The 20,970-nt window shown below is 38.0% G+C and overlaps 1 protein-coding gene across 1 annotated transcript in view; it reads left to right on the top strand.

Moving 5' to 3' along the window:
• The window catches only part of LOC150107643 (zinc finger protein castor homolog 1-like), a 252,159-nt gene that overhangs the window by 222,978 nt on the left and 8,211 nt on the right, over positions 1 to 20,970 (top strand). Inside the window, exon 16 of the mRNA XM_090392151.1 lies at positions 16,855 to 17,676. Within this exon, the coding sequence (XP_090248277.1) occupies positions 16,855 to 17,676 (822 nt within the window). The remainder of the gene's footprint in view (positions 1 to 16,854; positions 17,677 to 20,970) is intronic.

The following is a 20,970-nucleotide window of genomic DNA, read 5'->3' as shown; positions in this document are numbered from 1 at the left end:
CCAAAAGACTTTTATTGTTATGATGTAATCAAAAGAAAGAATGAATGTATAAGAATACCTTCATTGAATACAGATGGTACTCTAGTGTTGGAAGCTAATGACATTGTTCAGTTAATGGGTGCTCAGTTTGCTAAGATATATCAACCAGGTATAAGTAACATGGTGCACAGTGCTAATGCTACATTGGATGAAGAGTTAGAGGTTCATGATAATGAGGTTGAAGAACTGTTGCATAACCTGGATAAGAATTTGTCTATAGGAACAGATGGAATATCAGCCCGTTTGCTAAAGGAATGTTCAGCTGAATTGGCTGGGCCTTTTGCATGTTTGTATAACTTGAGTCTCAGCTCACGAATTATACCACAGGAATGGAAGGAATGCATTGCACAAGAGTAATGCAAAAACAGATATGTCTAACTACTAACCTATCAGTATCTCTGGGTGGTAGGGAAGATTTTAGAGAAGTTGGTAAGAACTCGCATACAGAAATGGGTAGACAAACAAGCTATACCCTGCAAGGAGCAGCACGAGCTTACTAAAGGAAAGTCATGTTTTAGCAATTTGCTCATATTTTATATTTTATAGCAATGTCATCATGGCCGAGTTGGATAAAGGGAATGGATACTATGATTATGTTGGATTTTTCTAAGGCATTTGATAGGATACCACACGAAAGGCTGTTGCATAAACTGAAGAATATGGGATTGGAATATAAACTTTCTTGTAGCATAACCCTGATAATATAACCTAAAGATAAGGAAGTCATTTTGCCTCTTTATTAGGCTTTGATAAGACCACACCTGGATTATTGTGTGCTGATTTGGTCTCCCAGATTCCAAGGGGATAAAGAAGCTGTGAAAAGGTGCAAAGCAGGGGGCAAATTCTCCATGCTTGCTATGCTTGCTGCGCAAGCTCATTACTTGAGAAAGAGGTAATGTTTATTTGTTAATAAATGCATGCATTTATAAGCATTCTGTTTAGGCTTTTATTTTTTTAGACAGAAGACGTCTTAAGCTTGCGTGGCAATAATTGAGCTTTGCATTGTGCATCGAAGACCGATGCTTGCTCGGCTAGTCAAAGCTACCTCGGCTTGCTCGGTTGTGGGAGCTTCCGGGTCCTTGCTGCAGCACTGTGATTTCATTTGCGCACATAGCTATTTCCGCTCCCTTCACGTCATCTTAAACACAGGCCATATGCAGTCAAAGTAGCTCTAGCCAGTGAGCTTCAGCCAGCCTTTACAAGTGTGCATGTTGCTTGGGAAAATTAAGTTACAACCAACTTTTTATGACGATGTTATTGACCAGTTCATAAAGAAAAACCATAGGGTAGAATCTGTATTCAAGTAGCTAAATTGAAAAAGATAGAATATCATTTGTAAAATAAATGTATTTGTATGATTAAATGTACATAAATTTCTAAATATATAGTTTTAAATGGTCAGTAATTCATTATTCCGCTAATCAGATTTCAATCACGCCTCTCACTCCCTGAATGATAGCCTTGGGGGTGTCAAATAATAATAATAATAACAAGAGCAAGCGTGAATTTCAAGACCAGCATTCGCCCCTGGCGCAAAGAAGAGTTACAAAGATTATATCTGGATTATGGGATTTAGATTATGAGTATTTAAATTATCTATATTATTTGGAGTATTTAAATTATGAGTACAGATTGCGAGTATGTGTATTACAGACTGATCAACAGGGGAAAGAGGGGTGATATGATAGTGATCTATAAACTTTTGAATGGGTCTTATAGGATATCGATGAAACTTTTCATTACATGGAAGGTGGGGAGAGAACACAGGTGTCATCCATGGAAGTTAAGTTTTTTGTTCACAGTCAAAGGGGTAAGAACTAGGTTTTTCTCTCACAGAGCAGTGAGTGAGTGAGTAGAATAGTTTGCCTTTAGGGTAGTGAGTTCATCTAGTGTGAATGAATTTAGGGGAAGGTATGATAGCTGGTTTGGGTGATTTATAGCCTCCCTCAATGAGTCCTTGACTCCCTGGTGGTCTCAGATAATAATAAAAATTAAACTTACTAAGAAATTATATTCTTGTTTTATTCTTTATCCAAGCATAAACAAACAAAGTTTGTGTGTCAAATATCTTCATGACTAAGCTACTTGTATATAGAGGCTAATGACTTCACATCAGTTGCCTTAGTATTCCATAATGCAAAGCATCCCTCCCCTTTTGGATATGTATTATTATTATTATTATGGGAAACTCCAAGGACATCATGTCCTTGGAGTTTCCCTAAACATCATGTCAAGAATTATTCAGCATTTGCACAGTTGCTATCACACTTTGCTTTGAACTCATTCACAGTCATGGCACCCCACAACAGACTTTGGCAACCTATTCCACTCATTCACCACTTGCCAATTAAAAAATCTAGTTCTAACATCCTTACTAACTACACTCTTGCTTACCATATATTATTGCTATTGCGTATAATGTGAAAAATTTATGGTGTAAAATTAGGGGTTTGCATTATATGCAGATCTTAAAAAATATAACATCTTATTATACTACCTAATGCCTATGCAACCAAATCTACTTGACCCACTCGCATTCGGCGACGAGCGCACATCGTATCTGCGCATAAAGCCAGTAATGTAAGTAGTGCTAATATAACTGTGCTAAGATATTAGCACAGTTATATCAGTTTAACCACAGTTCATTTTAAATATTATTCGTTAAACAAACCTAGCCTGAAAATGAGCTAACAGAAACGTAAACATTCATCTTTTGAAGCAGGATTTTAAAATAAATATTTCTTTCATTAATTCGTATTCTTTTATTTATAATGTTAGGGAACAAGATTAACAGATTGCATTATACGTGGACATGACATGGCATTTTAGGGCTAGTTTTCAAACAAAATTTCTAGTTCGCATTATACGTGGATCGCATTATACGCAAAAATATATGGTAGTTTCCATGGATGGCCCCTAGTTCTCTCATCACCACACCTGTTCTGAAAAATTTCCTCTGAATTAATCTTGTAAAAACCCCTCAGTAATTTGAATGTCTCAATCATACACCCCTTTTCCACCTATCAGCCAGTTTCTGTAACCCACAAAACTTCAACCTGTTCTCGTAAGGTTCACTGCATAGGCCTGCTACCATCTTGTTCACTCGCCTCTGAATCCTCTCTACCACCTCTCCATTACCAAGAAATCCTGGCAGATCTGCATGCAGTAGTCAAGATGGGGTCTCAAGGCTTGATAAAGAGGAACAATAAGCTGCTTGTCTCTGCTTGTCAAAGTATTCGTCGGTAACCAAGTGATCTGATGAGCTGCTTTACCCACTTCTGCTATGTGCCCTCCCCTTAACTTTAACTCCCTATCCACTAACACTCCTGAGTCTCTGGCTTTGTCAATTTCCTGAAGTACGGTTCCACCAATGTGGTATACTGGTGATAATCTTTTCACCCCAAAATGCATAACATTACACTTTACCACATTAAACTGACATCCATTCTCCTTAGCCTAGTCTGCCAATCTATCCAAATCATCCTGCAAAATTTTGACATCATCTTTATTAACTATTGCTCTATAGCACTGACCCAAGAACAGAACCCTGCAGCACACCACTAGTCACAGGCCTTCTTTTGGACTCTATTCCTGAATAAACTACCATCTTTATTAGCTATTGCTCTATAGCACTGACCCAAGAACAGAACCCTGCAGCACACCACTAGTCACAGGCCTTCTTCTGGACTCTACTCCTGAATAAACTACTCTCTGATATCTCTCCATCAACCACCTTCCTATCCATCTCACCAACCCTATATCCAGTGGTGAGCTATGGAAATTTTAATAAAGAGCTTGCATCGTCAAGCAAAAAAAAAAAAAAAAAAGCCTAACTTAGTCTTTATAATACTTATATTGCGACTTTGTAGAGCTTCTGACAGATATGATAATTCCTGTAGGATATCAATCATTAATGCTAGATCTTTTAAAAATTCCAAATTGAGAAGTCGATTTAAAAAGCCCTTAGATTTATCGTTCGATGCAAAATGCTTGCATAAAGCTGGGTAATTTCTCCACAAAGCAAGAGCCGTTCGTAAACTGCAAGCTGCCCATCGTGGTCCAAACACATGGCCGATTTTTAAAATTTCGATACCAAGGTCTTTTGCAATTGTATTTAATTCTCGTTGATTTTTTGGTGATTGATGATAAAAAGCATATAATTTATCCATAAATATTTCAAAATGATTTATTTCTTTAATGTTTTTTTATCGAATCATCTAATGCTAAGTGTAAACGATGAGCGCAATGCCAAATCACAACGTTGGGAAATTTTTGTAGAAGTTTGATTTCAACACCTGATTTATTTCCTAACATTAATTACACTAGTTCCATCAGAACAAAATGCAATGAAATGATTTTTTATATTTTGTTGTTGTTATGATCCATCGAGTCGTTTCCAACTCCTGGCGACTCCACGAACATACCCGTTTTTCTACGTTTTTTTGAGTGCTAAATTGTTTCTCTGAATACGAGTGTACTTCAGTGGTTGTTTTTTGGAAGTTAGTTGCTGTCGCGATATAATATATTTTGGTACTGTCGGAATCGAACGTGTAACGGTGGAAGACAAAACGAAGCTAAGTTACTGTATTTAGTTATATTTCATTTTATTTAATTATATTTAGTACTTAAATGTTCTGATGTTTGTACTTTTTTTTCCTCTTATTTATTAATTGAATAATTATTAAAGATTACGCTACTCGGCAGTAAGGAATGATGGTGGATTCAGCAGCAGTCGCAAGTGGCGTAATGCCAAGTCCTCCGCCATTTAAGAACTCAATTATTAGCAATATCATAAGGGACTTTGTGGCATGCAGTACTTGTGGCATGTATGCATCTTGGGAATTATATATGTGGCTTGTTAAAGAGAGTGGAGAGCGTATGTGTGCAAAATGCAGGCAGTTGGAGGAAATAAGTACATTAGATATATCGATATCCGACTTTGTTGCTCCAGGAATGGGGAATGAATGTAGGAAGACAAGTAGTATGATAGGAGAGAATGAGAAAATAATAGTTGATAGTGTGGAAGGTGTGAGTGACTGTGGAAGTTTAGGAGATGGTTTTGTTTGGGAGAGTGAATTTAGATTAAGAGTGACTGACCTGCAGAGGGAGATAGATGAGTTGAAAGAGGAGGTGGAATGTCTTGTGAATGAGAGTAGAAGTATAAAAGATAAGATTAGGAGAATGGAAGAGATAAATGCAAGGCGAATCAGAGTAGGAGAGAGAGAGAATTTAGGGAGTATGAGTGAGAGGTATGGGGATGCTAGAAGAGGAGAGAGTGGAAACAGTAGGAGAGACGGAATAAGAGAGAGATATGGAAGTGCTAGAAGAGGAGAGAATGGAAACGGTAGGAGAGATGGAATGAGAGAGAGGTATGGGAATGCTAGAAGACGAGCGGATGGAAACAGTAGTAGGAGAGACAGAATGAGAGAGGGATATGGAAGTGCTAGAAGTGGAGAAAATGGAAACAGTAGGAGAGAGGGAATGAGAGAGATGTATGGAAGTGCTAGAAGAGGAGAGAATAGAAACAATAGGAGCGAGGGAATGGTAAGAGGTATAATGTATGGCGACTCAATGATCCGTGGTGTTCAAGATAGGATGCGTGAGGAGTGTTTGCCAGGAGGAACAATAGAAAGGGTGGCTATGGCAATTAAGAGAGGTGAAAGGGTGGATGAGATGATTGTGATGGTAGGAACGAATGACTTGAGTGGTAATGTAAGTTGAGCAGCGAGAGATATGAGATTTTTGCTTGAGACTGTACGGAAGAAGACAGAGAGAGGAAAAATAGTGTGCGTGTTGCCTAGGTATGATAATGATGAGCTGAGCAGAAGAGCGGTGATATTGAATGGCATAATAGCGAGAATGTGTGATAAGAGAGGACTGGTATATGTGGATGCTTGGAGTGCGTTTGAGGAAAGAGAGAAATTGTATGCGAGAGACCGTTTACATTTGAATGAGGAAGGACGTAGGCATCTGGAGAGATTGCTGTTCTGAACAAGTCAGTGTGTCCCAGGGAGGATGATAGCAGGGGTGGCCTCTTGTGGGAATGGATACTTGGGAGAAGGGAGACAATGTCAGGTAACACTGAGCCCAGTGGAGTCTAGAAGGGATAATGCTGGGTATAGAAACATTGGCATTTATATGCTTTATACTAATGCCAGGAGTATCCAGAATAAGGGAGAGGAATTGGTCGCGCAGATAGCATCAGCCTGGCCAAAAATTATTGCGATCACTGAGACGTGGTTGACAGAAGGAATGATAACAACAGGGATAGAAGTCGCTGGGTATAGCATTTTTCATCAGGATAGGAGGGGAAAGTGTGGTGGTGAGGTGCTGCTTATGATAAGTGATGACCTATGTCCTCTAAGAGTGGAGAATTTGGAAGGAAGTGAGACAAATGATTTTGAGAGCATATGGTGTGAGGTAGAGGTAGGCAAGACAGGATATTTAGTGCGGTGTTGCTACAGACCCAGGAGCACAGAGGATGGGGACCAGGAGATGTTTAGACAGCTAAGTTTGGCAAGTGCAAGAAGAATGATTGTTATGGGAGATTTTAACTTCAGTAGTATAAATTGGAGAGAGGAAGATGCATGTAGCAATAGGGGAATGGAATTTCTAGAATTCTTGAGGGACAAATGTCTTAGGCAACATGTAACAGAGGGAACAAGAGGTTCAAAAGTTTTGGATTTGGTTATAGCATCAGAAGAGTTGATAATAACTGAGTTGACGTCTCTCCCACCAGTTGGAGAGAGTGACCATATGGTGTTGACTTGGAAAATGAATAGACATGCAGGAGTATCAAAGAGACGGGAACTTATGTAGAATTATAAGGCAGGTGATTATAATAGTCTTAGACGTCAACTTCGGGAAGTTTCATGGAGGGAGGAATTGGAAGGCCGGGATATCACCAGCGCGTGGGAAATTGTGAAAGAATATTTGTTATCAGCAATGGTAAGTTGTATACCACGAGTGAAGAAGAGGACGCAATTTGGAGTAAAGTGGATGACAAACAATATTAAACAGGAATTGCATGCGAAAAAGAGGCTATGGAAGAGATATAAGGAGACAGGTGAAGAGATGCATGAGGAATATAAGACACAGGCCAGAAGAGTGACTAGTGTGGTAAGGAAAGCGAAACTGGAATATGAGAGGAGATTGGCCCTAAGATCCAAAGAAAATCCTAGGGAATTTTTTAGCTATGTGGCCAGTAGGAGGAGAAATGACTGTGGAAGAATGATATTGTGGGATAAAAATGGGAATAGAGTGACTGATGCAGAGGACATAGTGGAATTGTTCAATGAACACTTTATTGGAGTATTTCATCCTAGAGGAGTCAGTTTTAATGCTAGAGGGATAGGACTGGTTTGAGGTCTGGAGGTACAGGAGGAGAGTGTGTTTCAGATACTGAGTACTCTGGATGTCAGTAAAGCTGTGGGACTGGATGGTATTTCACCACGAGTTTTGAGAGAATGTGCTAGGGAATTGACAGTGCCTTTAACGTGGCTTTTCAATGAAAGTCTGGCTTTGGCAAAGGTGCCCAGGGAATGGAAGGAAGGTAAGATAGTGCCATTGCATAAGGGTGGTAACAGACTGGAAGTGTCTAATTATAGGCCGGTCTGTGTGTCATCGGTAGTTGTTAAGATCTTGGAGAAAGTAGTGAGGGACCGTATACAGCATTGGGCAGATGAGGGTAATGTTATCTGTGAGAATCAACATGGATTTGTGAAAGGACGCTTTTGTTTTAGCAATATGGTAGCCTTTTATAATAAAGTTACAAGAACATTTGATGAGGGAAAGGCATATACTGCAATTTTCTTAGACTTGGCAAAGGCATTTGACAGGGTGCCACATGATAAGCTGATATTTAAGTTGCAGCACATGGGTCTGGATGTCAGATTGGTCAACTGGATTCAGGATTGGCTGTCTGATAGGTATCAGAGAGTTGTGTATGGTGGAGCAGTTTCCAGGAGGCAGAGGGTTACAAGTGGGGGTCCCACAGGGCTCAGTACTAGGACCTATATTGTTTAACCTTTATATCAATAACATAGCCAGTGGATTGCAGGGGAATATTCAGTTGTTTGCGGATGATGTGAAGCTGGGAAAGATTATTAGTAATAGTGCAGATGTGGTAGCCCTGCAAGAGGATTTAAATAAGCTAGATAGATGGGTAAATGAATGGGGTGTCAGTTTAATGCAGCAAAATGTAAGGTCTTGAGGTTTGGGAAACATCGATGGGATGCTGCATACTCTATGGGAGGAGTTATACTGGAGGAAGTAGGGGAGACAAGAGATCTGGGGTTGATGATTGATAGAAACCTGAAGTTTAGGGGACATATTGCAAAGGTGGTGAAGGTAACACAGAGGATTGCTGCTATTATGAGAAGGACACTGACCTGCAGAGATAAGAGGGTTATCATTCCGTTGTATAAGTCTCTGATCAGACCACACTTGGACTATTGTTCTCAGATTTGGTCCCCAGGATTTGAAAGGGATAAATTAACTGTGGAAAGGATACAAAGACGGATGACAAAGATGGTTTCAGGATTGTACAAGGATAGTTATGAAGATCGGCTGAGAGAATGCGGACTGCAGAGTTTGGTGGATAGAAGAAGGAGAGGTGATATGATTGAGACTTTTAAACTGTTGAGAGGTGGTTACAGGGTTGACGCTGGGGAGTTCTTTCGCTTGGTTGATCAGCGGGAAGGAGTGATGACAAGAGGCCATCCCTGGAAGTTACGAAAGGAAACTGTGAGCAAGAGGGTAAGGAGTGGTTTCTTTGTGTGGAGGGTGGTTGAGCCGTGGAATGCATTGCCTGATGGAGTGGTGGGAGCAAGAACGGTCAGTGAGTTTAAAGAGTGGTATGATAGACTTTGTGTTTCTCAGGGGGGGATCTCCCCTCGATGAGTCTTGACAGACTTTATGTCTTAGGAAGGACCTCCCTCGAGAGTCTTTTGACTCCTTGGAGGCCTGAATAATAATAATAAATAATAATGATAATAATACACTCTCCATTCCGATCTGTCTCTGACCATGTCTATTAGAACCTTCTTTAACTCCATCCACCCATCTAATTCTTGGTCTTCCTCTTCTCCTGCTTCCATCGACTTTAGCAAGCATCATCATCTTCTCCAGACTGTCATTTGCTCGCATAATATGTCCAAAGTATGACAATTTTTGCTTGATGATCATAGCTTCAAGGGAGCAATCTGGCTTTATTCTGTCTATCACTGATTTATTGTTTTGCTTTGCAGGCCATGGTATTCTTAGTAAGTATCTCCAAACCCATAATTCAAATGCATCTATCTTCCTTCTTTCACTCTTTCTCAGGGTTCAACTTTCACATTCATACAGCACCACAGGGTGGTGCTGTATGGATGTGAAATCATGAAAGCAATACCATTGCTTTCATGAGTCTGATTTTTGTTGTGAGGCTAATATCTTTATCTTTAAAGATCTTGCTTAAATTTATTAGGATAACCAAGTTATTTTATAAACTTGGTTATTTTAACTCCTAATCCCAAGTATGCAAACAATTAAGTTTGCATCTGAAACAAAGTTCAAGTCTCAAGATGTTACAACACCAGGGCAACTCATTGTAAAGGTGGGTAAAGCTCTGATTACTATGCTTAGTATTTTCCCATAATGTAAAGCACATCTCACTAGAAGATGTATACTGCAATGCATTATGGGTGGGGTCACTACCCAGACTGGTTTCAACCTTTTTTGAGGTCTCCTCAGTGAGTAGCTAGACCCTAAATACCAAGGTTATAGTAATACGGAGCCTTATCAACTTTACCTATAGAAGTTGCAACAAGGTGTTTTTATTTTTAATAAAAATCTCTGGAGGAGATGTGTTTTACATTATGGGAAAATACTAAGAATAGTGATCAGAGCTTTACCCATCTTTACAATGAGTTGCCCTGGTGTTGTAACATCTTGAGACTTGAACTTTGTTTCATGCGCAAACTTAATTGTTTGCATACTTGGTATTAGGAGTTAAAATAACCAAGTTTATAAAATAACTTGGTTATCCTAATATACAATATCCCCAAGTTAAAAATTTATTACATTGCAAGATTATTTATTACTAATAATCTTCTAACTTCTTCAGTACAATAACCATCTTTATCAATCAGGATCATAGGAACAAAATTGTTAACTGCTTCCATTTTCTCCCCATCTACTTCAAAATCATTACGTTCACATGTTGCCATAACTTTTGTCTTTTTGTGGTTAATTTAAGACCATATTTAGCACTTTCTTCTTTAACTTTCATAATAGGTTCCTTCAAATCTTTGCATTCTGCTAGCAAGGCGTTATCATCTGCATACCTCAAGTTATTAATATTTTTTCCACAAATTTTAATTCCAACTTTAGACTCCTCCAAGCCCTGCCATTCTTAAAATGTATTCGCTGCACAGGTACGGAGATAAAATACATCCTTTTTTGAAATACTCAGTTTCTCCAAAATCTTTTATATAGTTATCAGAAAATCCATATGAATTTAAAGTAGCAATTGTAGTAGCATGTATACATTCCACGGTGGTATTTTCTAGTTCTACAAGATTATTAAACAAGATGAACAAGGGGCTCGCAAATTTGAGAAAAATTTAACAAAGGGCTCGCGCAAGCCCCTTATAGCTCACCGCTGCCTATATCCATTCCCATGTGCTGCAGTTTACTGATTAGAATTCAATGTGATATCCTGTCAAAGGCCTTTGCAAAGTCCAGCAGTATCACTGTAAATAGTGACAGCTGAACTTACCCAGTTCAGCTGTCACTGTATTATAAAAATGTGAGTAAGTTACTGAGGCATGATCTACTCTTTGCAAAACCATGCTGTCCCCAATACAGTATCCCATTTCCATCTATCCCTTCCAGTATTTTGCTCTTGACCAACTTCTCCAATACTTTGACAACAACTCCTGATATGCTGATTGGTCGGTAATTTGCTACAGCAGTCTTGGAACCTCCTTTATGCAATGGAACTATTTTCCCCTCAGGACAAACCCAGAGCTGAGACTTAGATTAAACAATTTGGTCAAGGGCACTGACAATTCCTTTGCCGCTTCATGTATGACTCAAGCTGGCATGCCATCCAATCCCACAGATGTATTCACATTAAGGTTCTGTAATATGCTATTCACCTCCATTTCATTCATCTCACTTCCCATATAAGCCATCAGTTCTCTCATTCCTGCAATATCACCGGCTGGATGATATATTCTTACAAAGTGTTCACTTAGTAATTCTACCATTTTGACTGATTCAGTTACCTTCCTACCATCGGCATTCCTTAAAATCATTCTGCTGTATACATTTTTTCTTTTACTTGCAGCATATTGAAAGAACTGTTTGGGATTCTCTTTAGCTTGTGTTGCTAACTTCCTTTCATTATCTGCTTTTGCCTTTCTTACCACACTAGTTACTCTTCTGGCCTGTACCTTGTACTATTCATGTGCCCACAGGTCACCTTTTCTCCTTAAATTCCCTCCACAATTGTTTCTTTTTTTGCGGCTCCAGCTTGATGGTGTTATTCATCCATTTAACTCCCACTTGATTTACTCTCCTGATTCTAGGTATGCAGTCAGCCATTACTTCTCTCAAACATGCCTTTACCACTTCCCATGCACTATCAATATCCTGCCATGGCACCAATCCAAGCAATCTCCTAAGCTTGTCATACTTACCAGCCCGGTAATTCCACACATATATCCTGTCTTAACTGAAAATTCCATGCATTTAGCCACCTCCCAGGTCAACCATTTGATTACTCTCGCCAATTGATGGCAACGTAGTCATATTCATTTTAGACAAATTCTCAGATGCAATTACTAGATCGAGCACTTTCTCAGACTCCTAGTATATTCCATTACATGCTGTAGCAGGTAATTAACCCTTAGCAACTACATAAAATCCATTTCCTTCCTCCCATGTGTCCTCCTCCTCCTTCCAATCAATGTTACCATAGTTGAAATTCCCCATAATAATTACCTTTCCTCCACTCATTGAGTCTATTTGTTGATGCATACTATCTCCATCATCTTTTCCATCTCCTTGTCTACAGCAGCATCCAACTGTATAATTTGTTCTGCTGGCCTCAATCTCACACCAGATAGCCTCAAATTTGCTATTTTCACTGTCCTGCAGCAAACTTCTACTCTCCTTGGTTGCAATTCATTGGCTATCATCAATAACATTCCCCCCCCCCCATTCTTTTCTCTCTATCCTTCCTGAACACACTATACCCTTCACATTCTATCCCTCTAACTATGTCATCTCTTGTTAGCCATGTCTCACTAATGCAAGTAACCTTTGGTCAGGATGAGCCAGTCAAGGCCGAAAATTGCTCCTGCTTGTTCCTAAAGTGCAAAAGCCCCTTAGGCCCACCCCTATCGTGATGTTTTATACTAGCTATCCCATTCTGGTTTGTTACCATGATACTTACTCAGGCATATTATACACATTCTTACACCCAACTGCCTCACTAGTGTCTGCATATCCACTCAACAGCTTACCCAATATTATTATATTGTATCTCCATGGAGTCTAGAGACTCATTGCAAGAGACCCATACTAACTATTATACACACAAACAAACCTATCATACCTCTCCTTAAACTCATTCACTGTCAGGGAACTTACGACTGATTCTGGCAGTCTTCCACTTATTCACCACTTTCCACACAAAAAATCTAGTCCACACACCCCTACTAACCACACTCTTACATAACTTACATTGCACCTGTTTTGCTAACCTATCCTCTCCCATTCTGTTTCACACATTACCGAATGCAAACAATGTCAAGTTCCTTCCTAATGTCTTCAATTTTAATAATGTTCTGCATGATCCTGATATTTACTTTCTATATTCTTACCAAAGTCTTTCCATGACTTTTGTTTACTACTTTCACACATACTTTAGCTCGCTTACATTTTTTTCTGTATTCTTTCAGGGCATCTGCTGACTTATTTGCTAGGAATTTTCAGTATGCTTTCTTCTTTTCCAGGACTGTCTTCTTTAACTTCTTGTATCTGCTATGATGTTCTTATTTTTTTATCCTTGCAGACAACTTCCTCACATGCCTCCCTAGCTGAATCAATCATTGTTTTCTGTAGAGTTTCTCACTGAGATTCCAAGGTTTGGTTCTTGTTTTTGAACTGTTTAATTTTATAAAACCTCTTTAATATCTTAAAAGTTTCTATCATGTCCTCTCTTTTCCACCTATCAACTGAACTTTGTAACCTACACACTTTCAACCTATCCTCATAGGGAGCATTCCACAGACCTGTCACCAGCTTATCATTGAATCTTCTCTACCACTTCCTGGTCCCCAAGAAACCCAGGTGTTTCTTGGGGACCAGGAAGTTATATCATAACCTTTATAACCAGGATGTTATATCATACTATGATATAACCAGGATGTTATATCATAACCTTTATAAAGGTGATAATAAATTCCCTATCTTTACCACCATTATCTCCAAGTCCTCATCAATTTCCTGCAGTCTAGTACCATCAATCTAGTACCCCACCCATGCTACTAGCTTCATATTCATTCCATTTGCTCCAACTTTTGTAATAGTTTTCCATGTGGTATTCTGTCAAATGCCTTTGCAAAGTAAAGCATTATCAAGATGTACCCATTTCTTTTATCCAATACCACTGTCACTTTATTCACATTTTATAATAAATTACTAAGAAAAAGAACCTACCCCCCCCTTATAAAGCCATACTGCCTTCTTGACAGACTCCTGAATCTGTCATAATTACCAGCTTTCTAGTTCAACATAAACCCTTTCTTGACAGAGAATTCCACATGTTTAGCAACTTCTAAGAACATGGTCATGGTCACTCTCCCCAATTGGAGGCAGAGTGTCTGCCTTGGTTATGGATATATCTTCTGATACTATTACCAGATCCAACACTCTCAAATCCCTGGTCCAATCTATATCATGTTTTTTCATATAATTATCCCTTATCCCAGACCAGTTTCAACCTTTATTGAGATGTCATTGAGGTCCTCTTGACAAGTCTAACTTAATTTATAACCAAGTTAAAAAACTTATTACACATCTATCTCTAATTCAGAGAATTTTCTTAATAAGGTGATACATCTTTTATTACTATTGGTATATTATATGAAAAATATATGACTTCTAGATTAGATTCAACTTTAGTATCCCTTATGGGTCTGGCTCCCACTGATGAAACCTCAATAAAGGTCGAAACCTATCTGGATAGTGACTGTTCCCATAATGCATAGCATTATACACATCTGAAAGGGTGCATGCTTTGCATTATGGGATAATGAGGTAATTGATATGAAGTCATCAGCTTCTATATACAAGTAGTTTAACCATGAAGATACTTCACGTGCAAGAATATAATTTCTTGGCAAGTTAAATTTCATTTGAAAAAGACCAAGTGAAAAAACTTTTTGTATTCCTTATCTCTATTTGTCAGTGTGTTGTACAACATCTAGGTGATCCTATAAATTATTTTGCACACTTTTGCCATATGTCATTTGAACACATACACTCTCTCACTTTCTCTCTCTCTCTCTCAACTACATCAGTTGTGTTTTGATGTCTGTTCAGATACCTTTTTATCCATGTCATCCAGTTTCATATCCATTCCCATTTGATCCAGCTTATGTAATTGGGTTCCATGTGGTATCCTGTGAAATTATCTTTTCATGGTTCAGCAATATTCCTGGTATAGTTATTTCCTTTATTCCTCTCAACTGCCATATTCATTATAGAAAGTGAATAAATTATTAAGGTAGGACTTGCCAAGAGGACCTCAAAACACCTCAATGAGATGTTCTGAGGTCCTCTTTTAACTAACTAACTAACCACTAAAAAATGTACTCCATATCTGTACTCCATAGAGAGAGATTTGGGAGTGTTGGTGGATAGGGAGTTGAAGTTTAGGGGGCACTTTGCAAAAGTGGCTAAATCAGCTCATCAAATCACGTGGTTGCTGAAAAATACTTTACCAAGCAAAGACAAACAGGTTAGTTATTGTTCCTCTGTATCGAGCCTTGATAAGATCCCATCTAGACTACTGTGCCCAGATATGGGCGCCAGGGTTTCTTCTTGATGGTGAGGAGGTAGAGAGAATCCAGAGATGAGTGACCAAGATGATAGCAGGTCTATGGATTGAACCTTATGAGAACAGGTAGAAGATTTGTGGGTTGCAGAAACTGGTTGATAGGCGGAAAAGGGGTGATATGATTGAGACATTCAAATTACTGAAGGGTTTCTATAAGATTAATTCAGAAGATATTTTTGAGAATAATTAGAAGAAACATACGTATAAACCACAGTGAAAATTATTTAATTGTAAATATTTCATCCTAAGTATCTTAGGACATCATCAGTACAGTATTTAAACAAAAATTAGGAATAACATACACTTAGGGCGCATGGTTACAATAGAATCTCATGAAAACGTGCATAACGTGCTAAAGTAGTACAAAAAAAAAAAAAAAAAAACGGTAATTATTTAACACAGTTTTGTATGATAATTTCCCATACTTTAGGAATAGTAAGAACGTCATTGCAGTTTAGGTTCTTACTATTCCTAAAGTATGGGAAATTATCATACAAAACTGTGTTAAATAATTAACGTGTTTTTTTTTTGTTTTTTTTGTACTACTTTAGCACGTTATGCACGTTTTCATGAGATTCTATTGTAATCATGCGCCCTAACTGTATGTTATTCCTAATTTTTCTTTAAATACTGTACTGATGATGTTCTAAGATACTTAGGATGAAATATTTACAATTAAATAATTTTCACTGTGGTTTATACGTGTTTTTCTTCTAATTATGAACGCACCACAGGTTTCGTTATTTAAAAAAAAAATTTTTTTTGAGAATAGGGCTGGTGGTTGGAGGACTAGGGGCCATACGTGGAAGCTGGGCAGGAGTGTGGTTAGCAAGGGTGTTAGAGCTAGGTTTTTTTCGTGGAGAGTGGTGAATGAGTGGAATAAGCTGCCAGTCTGTTGTGGGTGCCATGACTGTGAATGAGTTCAAGCCTCAATGAGTCTATTGACTCCTTGAAGTTGCCCATAATAATAATAATAATAATAATAATATCATCATATTCCTATCCTCCCAAATTCCTGAATTCTGCCCTTATCCAATGTTTCAAATATCTTAACCATGACTCATGAGTTAATAACTCATCTATAATTTGCTGTCTCTGTCTTGAAGCCTCTTTTGTCATGGAAGCTATCAATTTGCAGGGCTTTAATTACTTTGAGATTCTGTAACTATCCTAAGCACCTCCAGTTTATCTGCCTTTGTTCTATCATCAGTCACTATATTGTCTCCACTTGGATTATATCATAGAAATATGACCACACAGTAATTCATCAGTTTTTTCTGCTTCATTCACTTCCAAAATCATTCTCAAACACTTCACATTCATTAGCTTTCAGTCTGCCATTTTCCTTTGATATCGTTCAGCGCTATTCTTCTTCCACAAACATGAAATACACTGAAAAAATATTTAGCTTTGACTGAAATTATTACATCTGCCTTCAGACACTGACATCGGGTTTTGTGAATGAGAGTAGATAAACATTAGCTTTGGATCACATGTTAAATATATTTGCATGGTTTGTAGTTTAGATGTGATGTTATCACTAAAAATATTTCTTAAAAATAAATGACTTCATTAAAAACATTCTTCATATACAAGGGGGAAAAAATCACAACTCTTTTAATTTTATTTTTAACTGCTTTAAAACTTTAACAATTTTAGATTTTTAAGTATGAATTGTTTAAATTTTTTTTGTCTTGCAGGTTCAAGAAGGCTTTTTTGTTTTTCCTGCAAATGTACGATGCTCTGATCCATTATGTCAATTTTACAATCGCCATCACTTCCACTGCACTCAACCCCGCTGTTTTTATGTGACAGACCGTAGTGATATTTTGCTTCTACATTCTAAAGACTTCCATGATAATATTGATATTATGGAAGGATTTGTATTTTTTGATCGAAGTGTAGACTGTAGACTTCCTGGTTGCCACAGTAACAAAATTAATCGTCATTTCCATTGTACCAGACATGACTGTAATTATTCTTTTGTAAGATACAGCACCATGGGTATGCATGAACAAAAACACAGGGACCAAATCAATGCATCTGCTTCAACAGCAGTAAAGAAAACACCACGAATATCAGCTACAGAAGATGAAAGTGTGGCACCATGTCTTACTTCAGTAGCTACTACAAACAGTACAAATCCTGTGGTAAATAACATAAGTCTTTCTTCAGAAACAACACAGAAAACTGTTGTCAAAGCTGCAGGAACATTTTATCCTCTTTCTGCATTTACAACTTCCAGTGGTCCATCAAGTTCCAGCTCTGTACCTCCAGCATCAAACACAGATGATAGTAATAGTGATATATACAGAACAGAACCCAGCCCTACATCAAGTACTTCATCTAGTCAAGAAAATGACCAACAATTAACAAAGATTCTGCAACAGCCTGGGCCAAGTCCAAAAAATGCCTTTCAAGGATCTGAAAAACATTTCCTTTATGGACCTCTTCAAAGTTGTGGTAGACCTTTCTGCAAATTAAAGAAACGAGACCATTTCCATTGTAATATCTGCAATCAGGTAGGTTGAATAATTATGCTTTTGATGTTCATTATTCCATATTCCTCAGCATTGTGACACCTAAAAGTTTACCTCATGTACTACAATATGTGTATGTGTGTATGTATGTACACACACACACACACACACACACACACACACACACACACACATGTATAATATGTATATGCACACACACACTGTAAACATTGTGAATTGTATGTTTTGTGTTGTCTTCGTATTGCATAATATGTGTAACACATCTTTATTGTTTATTGTATTTCACTTGGAATTTTTTTATTGTTTTTTTTTCTTCTTCTTCTTCTTATTATGATTATATTGGGTATCTCCGTGCAGGAGACCCACACCAACCATTATTTACGCAACATCTATTATGCCTCTCCTTAAAATTATTCACAGTCAGGACACTAACAATTACCTCTGGCAATCCATTCCACTTGTTCACCACTCTCTAAGCAAAAAATAGTCTATATGCCCTAACTAACCACACTCTTACTCGTCTTCCAGGGATCATCCCTTGTTCTTCCCCTACTTCTCATGTATTAAAAATTTTCTTTTGTGTCAGTCTTATAGAATCCCTTTAATAACTTATAAAGTTACTAAAGGGATTCTATAAGATTGACCCCAAAGAAATAAGAATCCTCAAAAGAAATTTTTCCCTATGTTCCCCCCTTCCTCCACCTCTTAACTAAACTCTGTAACCCTTCAATCTACCCCTCATTGGAAGCATGCCATCATCTTGGTCACTCATATCTGAAGCCTTTCTACCACCTCCTAATCTCCAGGAAACCCAGGCCACCGAATCTGTTCACAGTAATCAAGATGCAGCGCCAAATCATAGCCATATAAAGAGGGATAATGACCTCCTTATCTTTACCTGTTAGTGTGCTCCTCAACAAAGTAATCATTTGAGTTATTTTGCAAACTTACTAAGCTTCACTGAACTTCAAATCTCTGTCTGCCATCACCCTAAGATTCCTAGCCTCATCAATTTCCTGTAATCTAGTACCATCAATATGATACAAAGTATGTAATTTTTTCATCCAAAAGTGCATTACTTTACATCATTTTGCAACATTAAATTAATAACCATTTTCCTGTGCCTATACTGCTAATTTATACAAATCATCCTGTAGGCTGTCCACATCATCTTTAATCAACTATCCCTCCTCAGTTTTGCATCATCAGCAAACAGTTGAATCCCCCCCCCTTAAATCTTCCCATATATAATTAATATACAAATTAAAGAATAGTGACCCCTAGTACAGAGCCCTGGGGCACTCCACTAGTCACTCTCATTTGCCTTAATTCCACTCAACCATACACCGTTTTCTGATGTCTGTCTGTGAACCATCCACCCCCCCATACGTGCCACCAGCCTTATAGCCATTCCCACTCCAACTTATGTAATAGTGTTGTGTACAGCATTCTATCAAATGCTTTTGCAAAATCCAGCAGTCATGTAGTGTAACCATTTCCTTTTCCCAATGCTACTTTATTATAAAATGTTAAAATGTGAATAAATTACTAAGACAGGATCTACCTTTTACAAAGCCATGCTTCCCCTATAGAATACCATATTCCTCTCCATTCCTGAATTTAACTTTTAACCAACTTTTCCAATACTTTAATAACCATCAATCTAGAGATACTAATTGGTCGGTAATTTGCTACTTCTGTAAATGTGCAAGAGAATTGGCATTGCCTGTGACAACTTTGTCACAGGCAATGCCAATTCTCTTGCACATTTTCATAGTGTACAGGCTGGCATACAATCCACTACAGCTGCATTTACTTTGAAATTTTCAGTATACTGAGTACCTCCAGTTCATCTACTCATTTCTCACATCAGCCTTAGTAACTGCAAAGTTTCCACCTGAATGCAAAGTGATCACGTAGTATCGCAACTATTTCTTCTGCTTTTGTTATTTTCCTACCATCAAATCAGTACTGAGTCAAGTTATGATTTAGCCTTCCTTTCTTACTATGCTGATTACCTGTTTGTTTATATTCCTTCCACAATGTTTTTTTTTTTTTTTTTTGCAACTTCTGCTTTATATTGCTACTTATCCCCTTAAACATTACTCAGTTTATCCTACTAATCCTGAGTATGTAGTCCTACACTTCCTCTTTCAAACAGTCCCTGCCCCCTTCTCATGTCCTACTGACATTCATTCCTTGTAGCTTCTTATGCCATGGCATTGCTCCAAGCCACCAACTAATTTTTTCATAATATCCAGCTTTGTAGTTTCACACAAACCCTTTCTTGACTGAGGATTCTACATGTTAAGCAACCTCCCAGAACAAGACTATATAGTCACTTTCCCCAATCAAAGGTAGAGTGACTACCATAGTTATAGACAGATCTTCTGATTCTATTACCACATCCAATACTTTCAAACCCCTGGTCCCCTCCATCACATGCCACTTCAGGTAATTATCCCTTAATAATTGTATGAATTCCATGTCCATCTTGCATGTTTCTTCTCCTCCTTCTTATCCCTATTATCGAACTCTTCCCGTGATAATTGCTTGGCCTGCACTCATTGTGCTAATCTACTGATATATGGCATCTACAACTTCCTCTGGATCCCCAGATCTATAGCAGCAATCAACAATCTATTTTGTCCTATTAGCCTCTGTCTCACCAGAAAGCATCCAATGAACCATCTCCCTCAGATTTACAATCCTCCTTAACTTTTATTTTTGTTTTATTATTATTATTATTATTATTATTATATTGAAACTCTCTGATTCCAATCTTTGAGTTTCTTATTCGGTTTTAAAACAATGTGGGATTTAATATCCCCTTAATTTGAATAATTATTATTATTATTATTATTATTCAGGCCTCCATGGAGTCAAAAGACTCATTGTGGGAGGTCCTTCCTAAGAACATAAAGTCTGTCAAGACTCATAAAGGGGAGGTCCGTCCCCTAAGAAACACAAAGTCTATCATACCATTCCTTAAACTCATCGACTGTTCTCACTCTCACCACTCCATCAGGCAATGCATTCTACGGTTAAACCACCCTCCATGCAAAGAAACCACTCCTCACCGTTTGTTGAAGTTCTTCAGCTATCATTATTAATACCTCTTTTCCTGCCTTATTCCCTCTGTCATCTCTGAAAATACAATATTCTTTACATTCTTTCCCTTTAACTACATCATTCTCTGTTAAACAGGCCTCGCTGATGCTGATCAATTTTGGCCAAGTCAAGTTGAACAGCACTAAAAATTTCTCTCCTTTATTTCTGATAATTTTGGCATTTGTGTACTACATGCATTTCAAC

This window comes from Typopeltis vanoorti, chromosome 4 (genome assembly GCF_054136105.1).
Source record: "Typopeltis vanoorti isolate ZY-2024b chromosome 4, IOZ_Tvanoo_1.0, whole genome shotgun sequence".
Classification (NCBI taxonomy): Eukaryota; Metazoa; Arthropoda; class Arachnida; order Uropygi; family Thelyphonidae; genus Typopeltis; species Typopeltis vanoorti.
The sequence above is the reverse complement of the archived record's forward strand: the minus strand, read 5'-3'. Positions and strand labels throughout refer to the sequence as shown.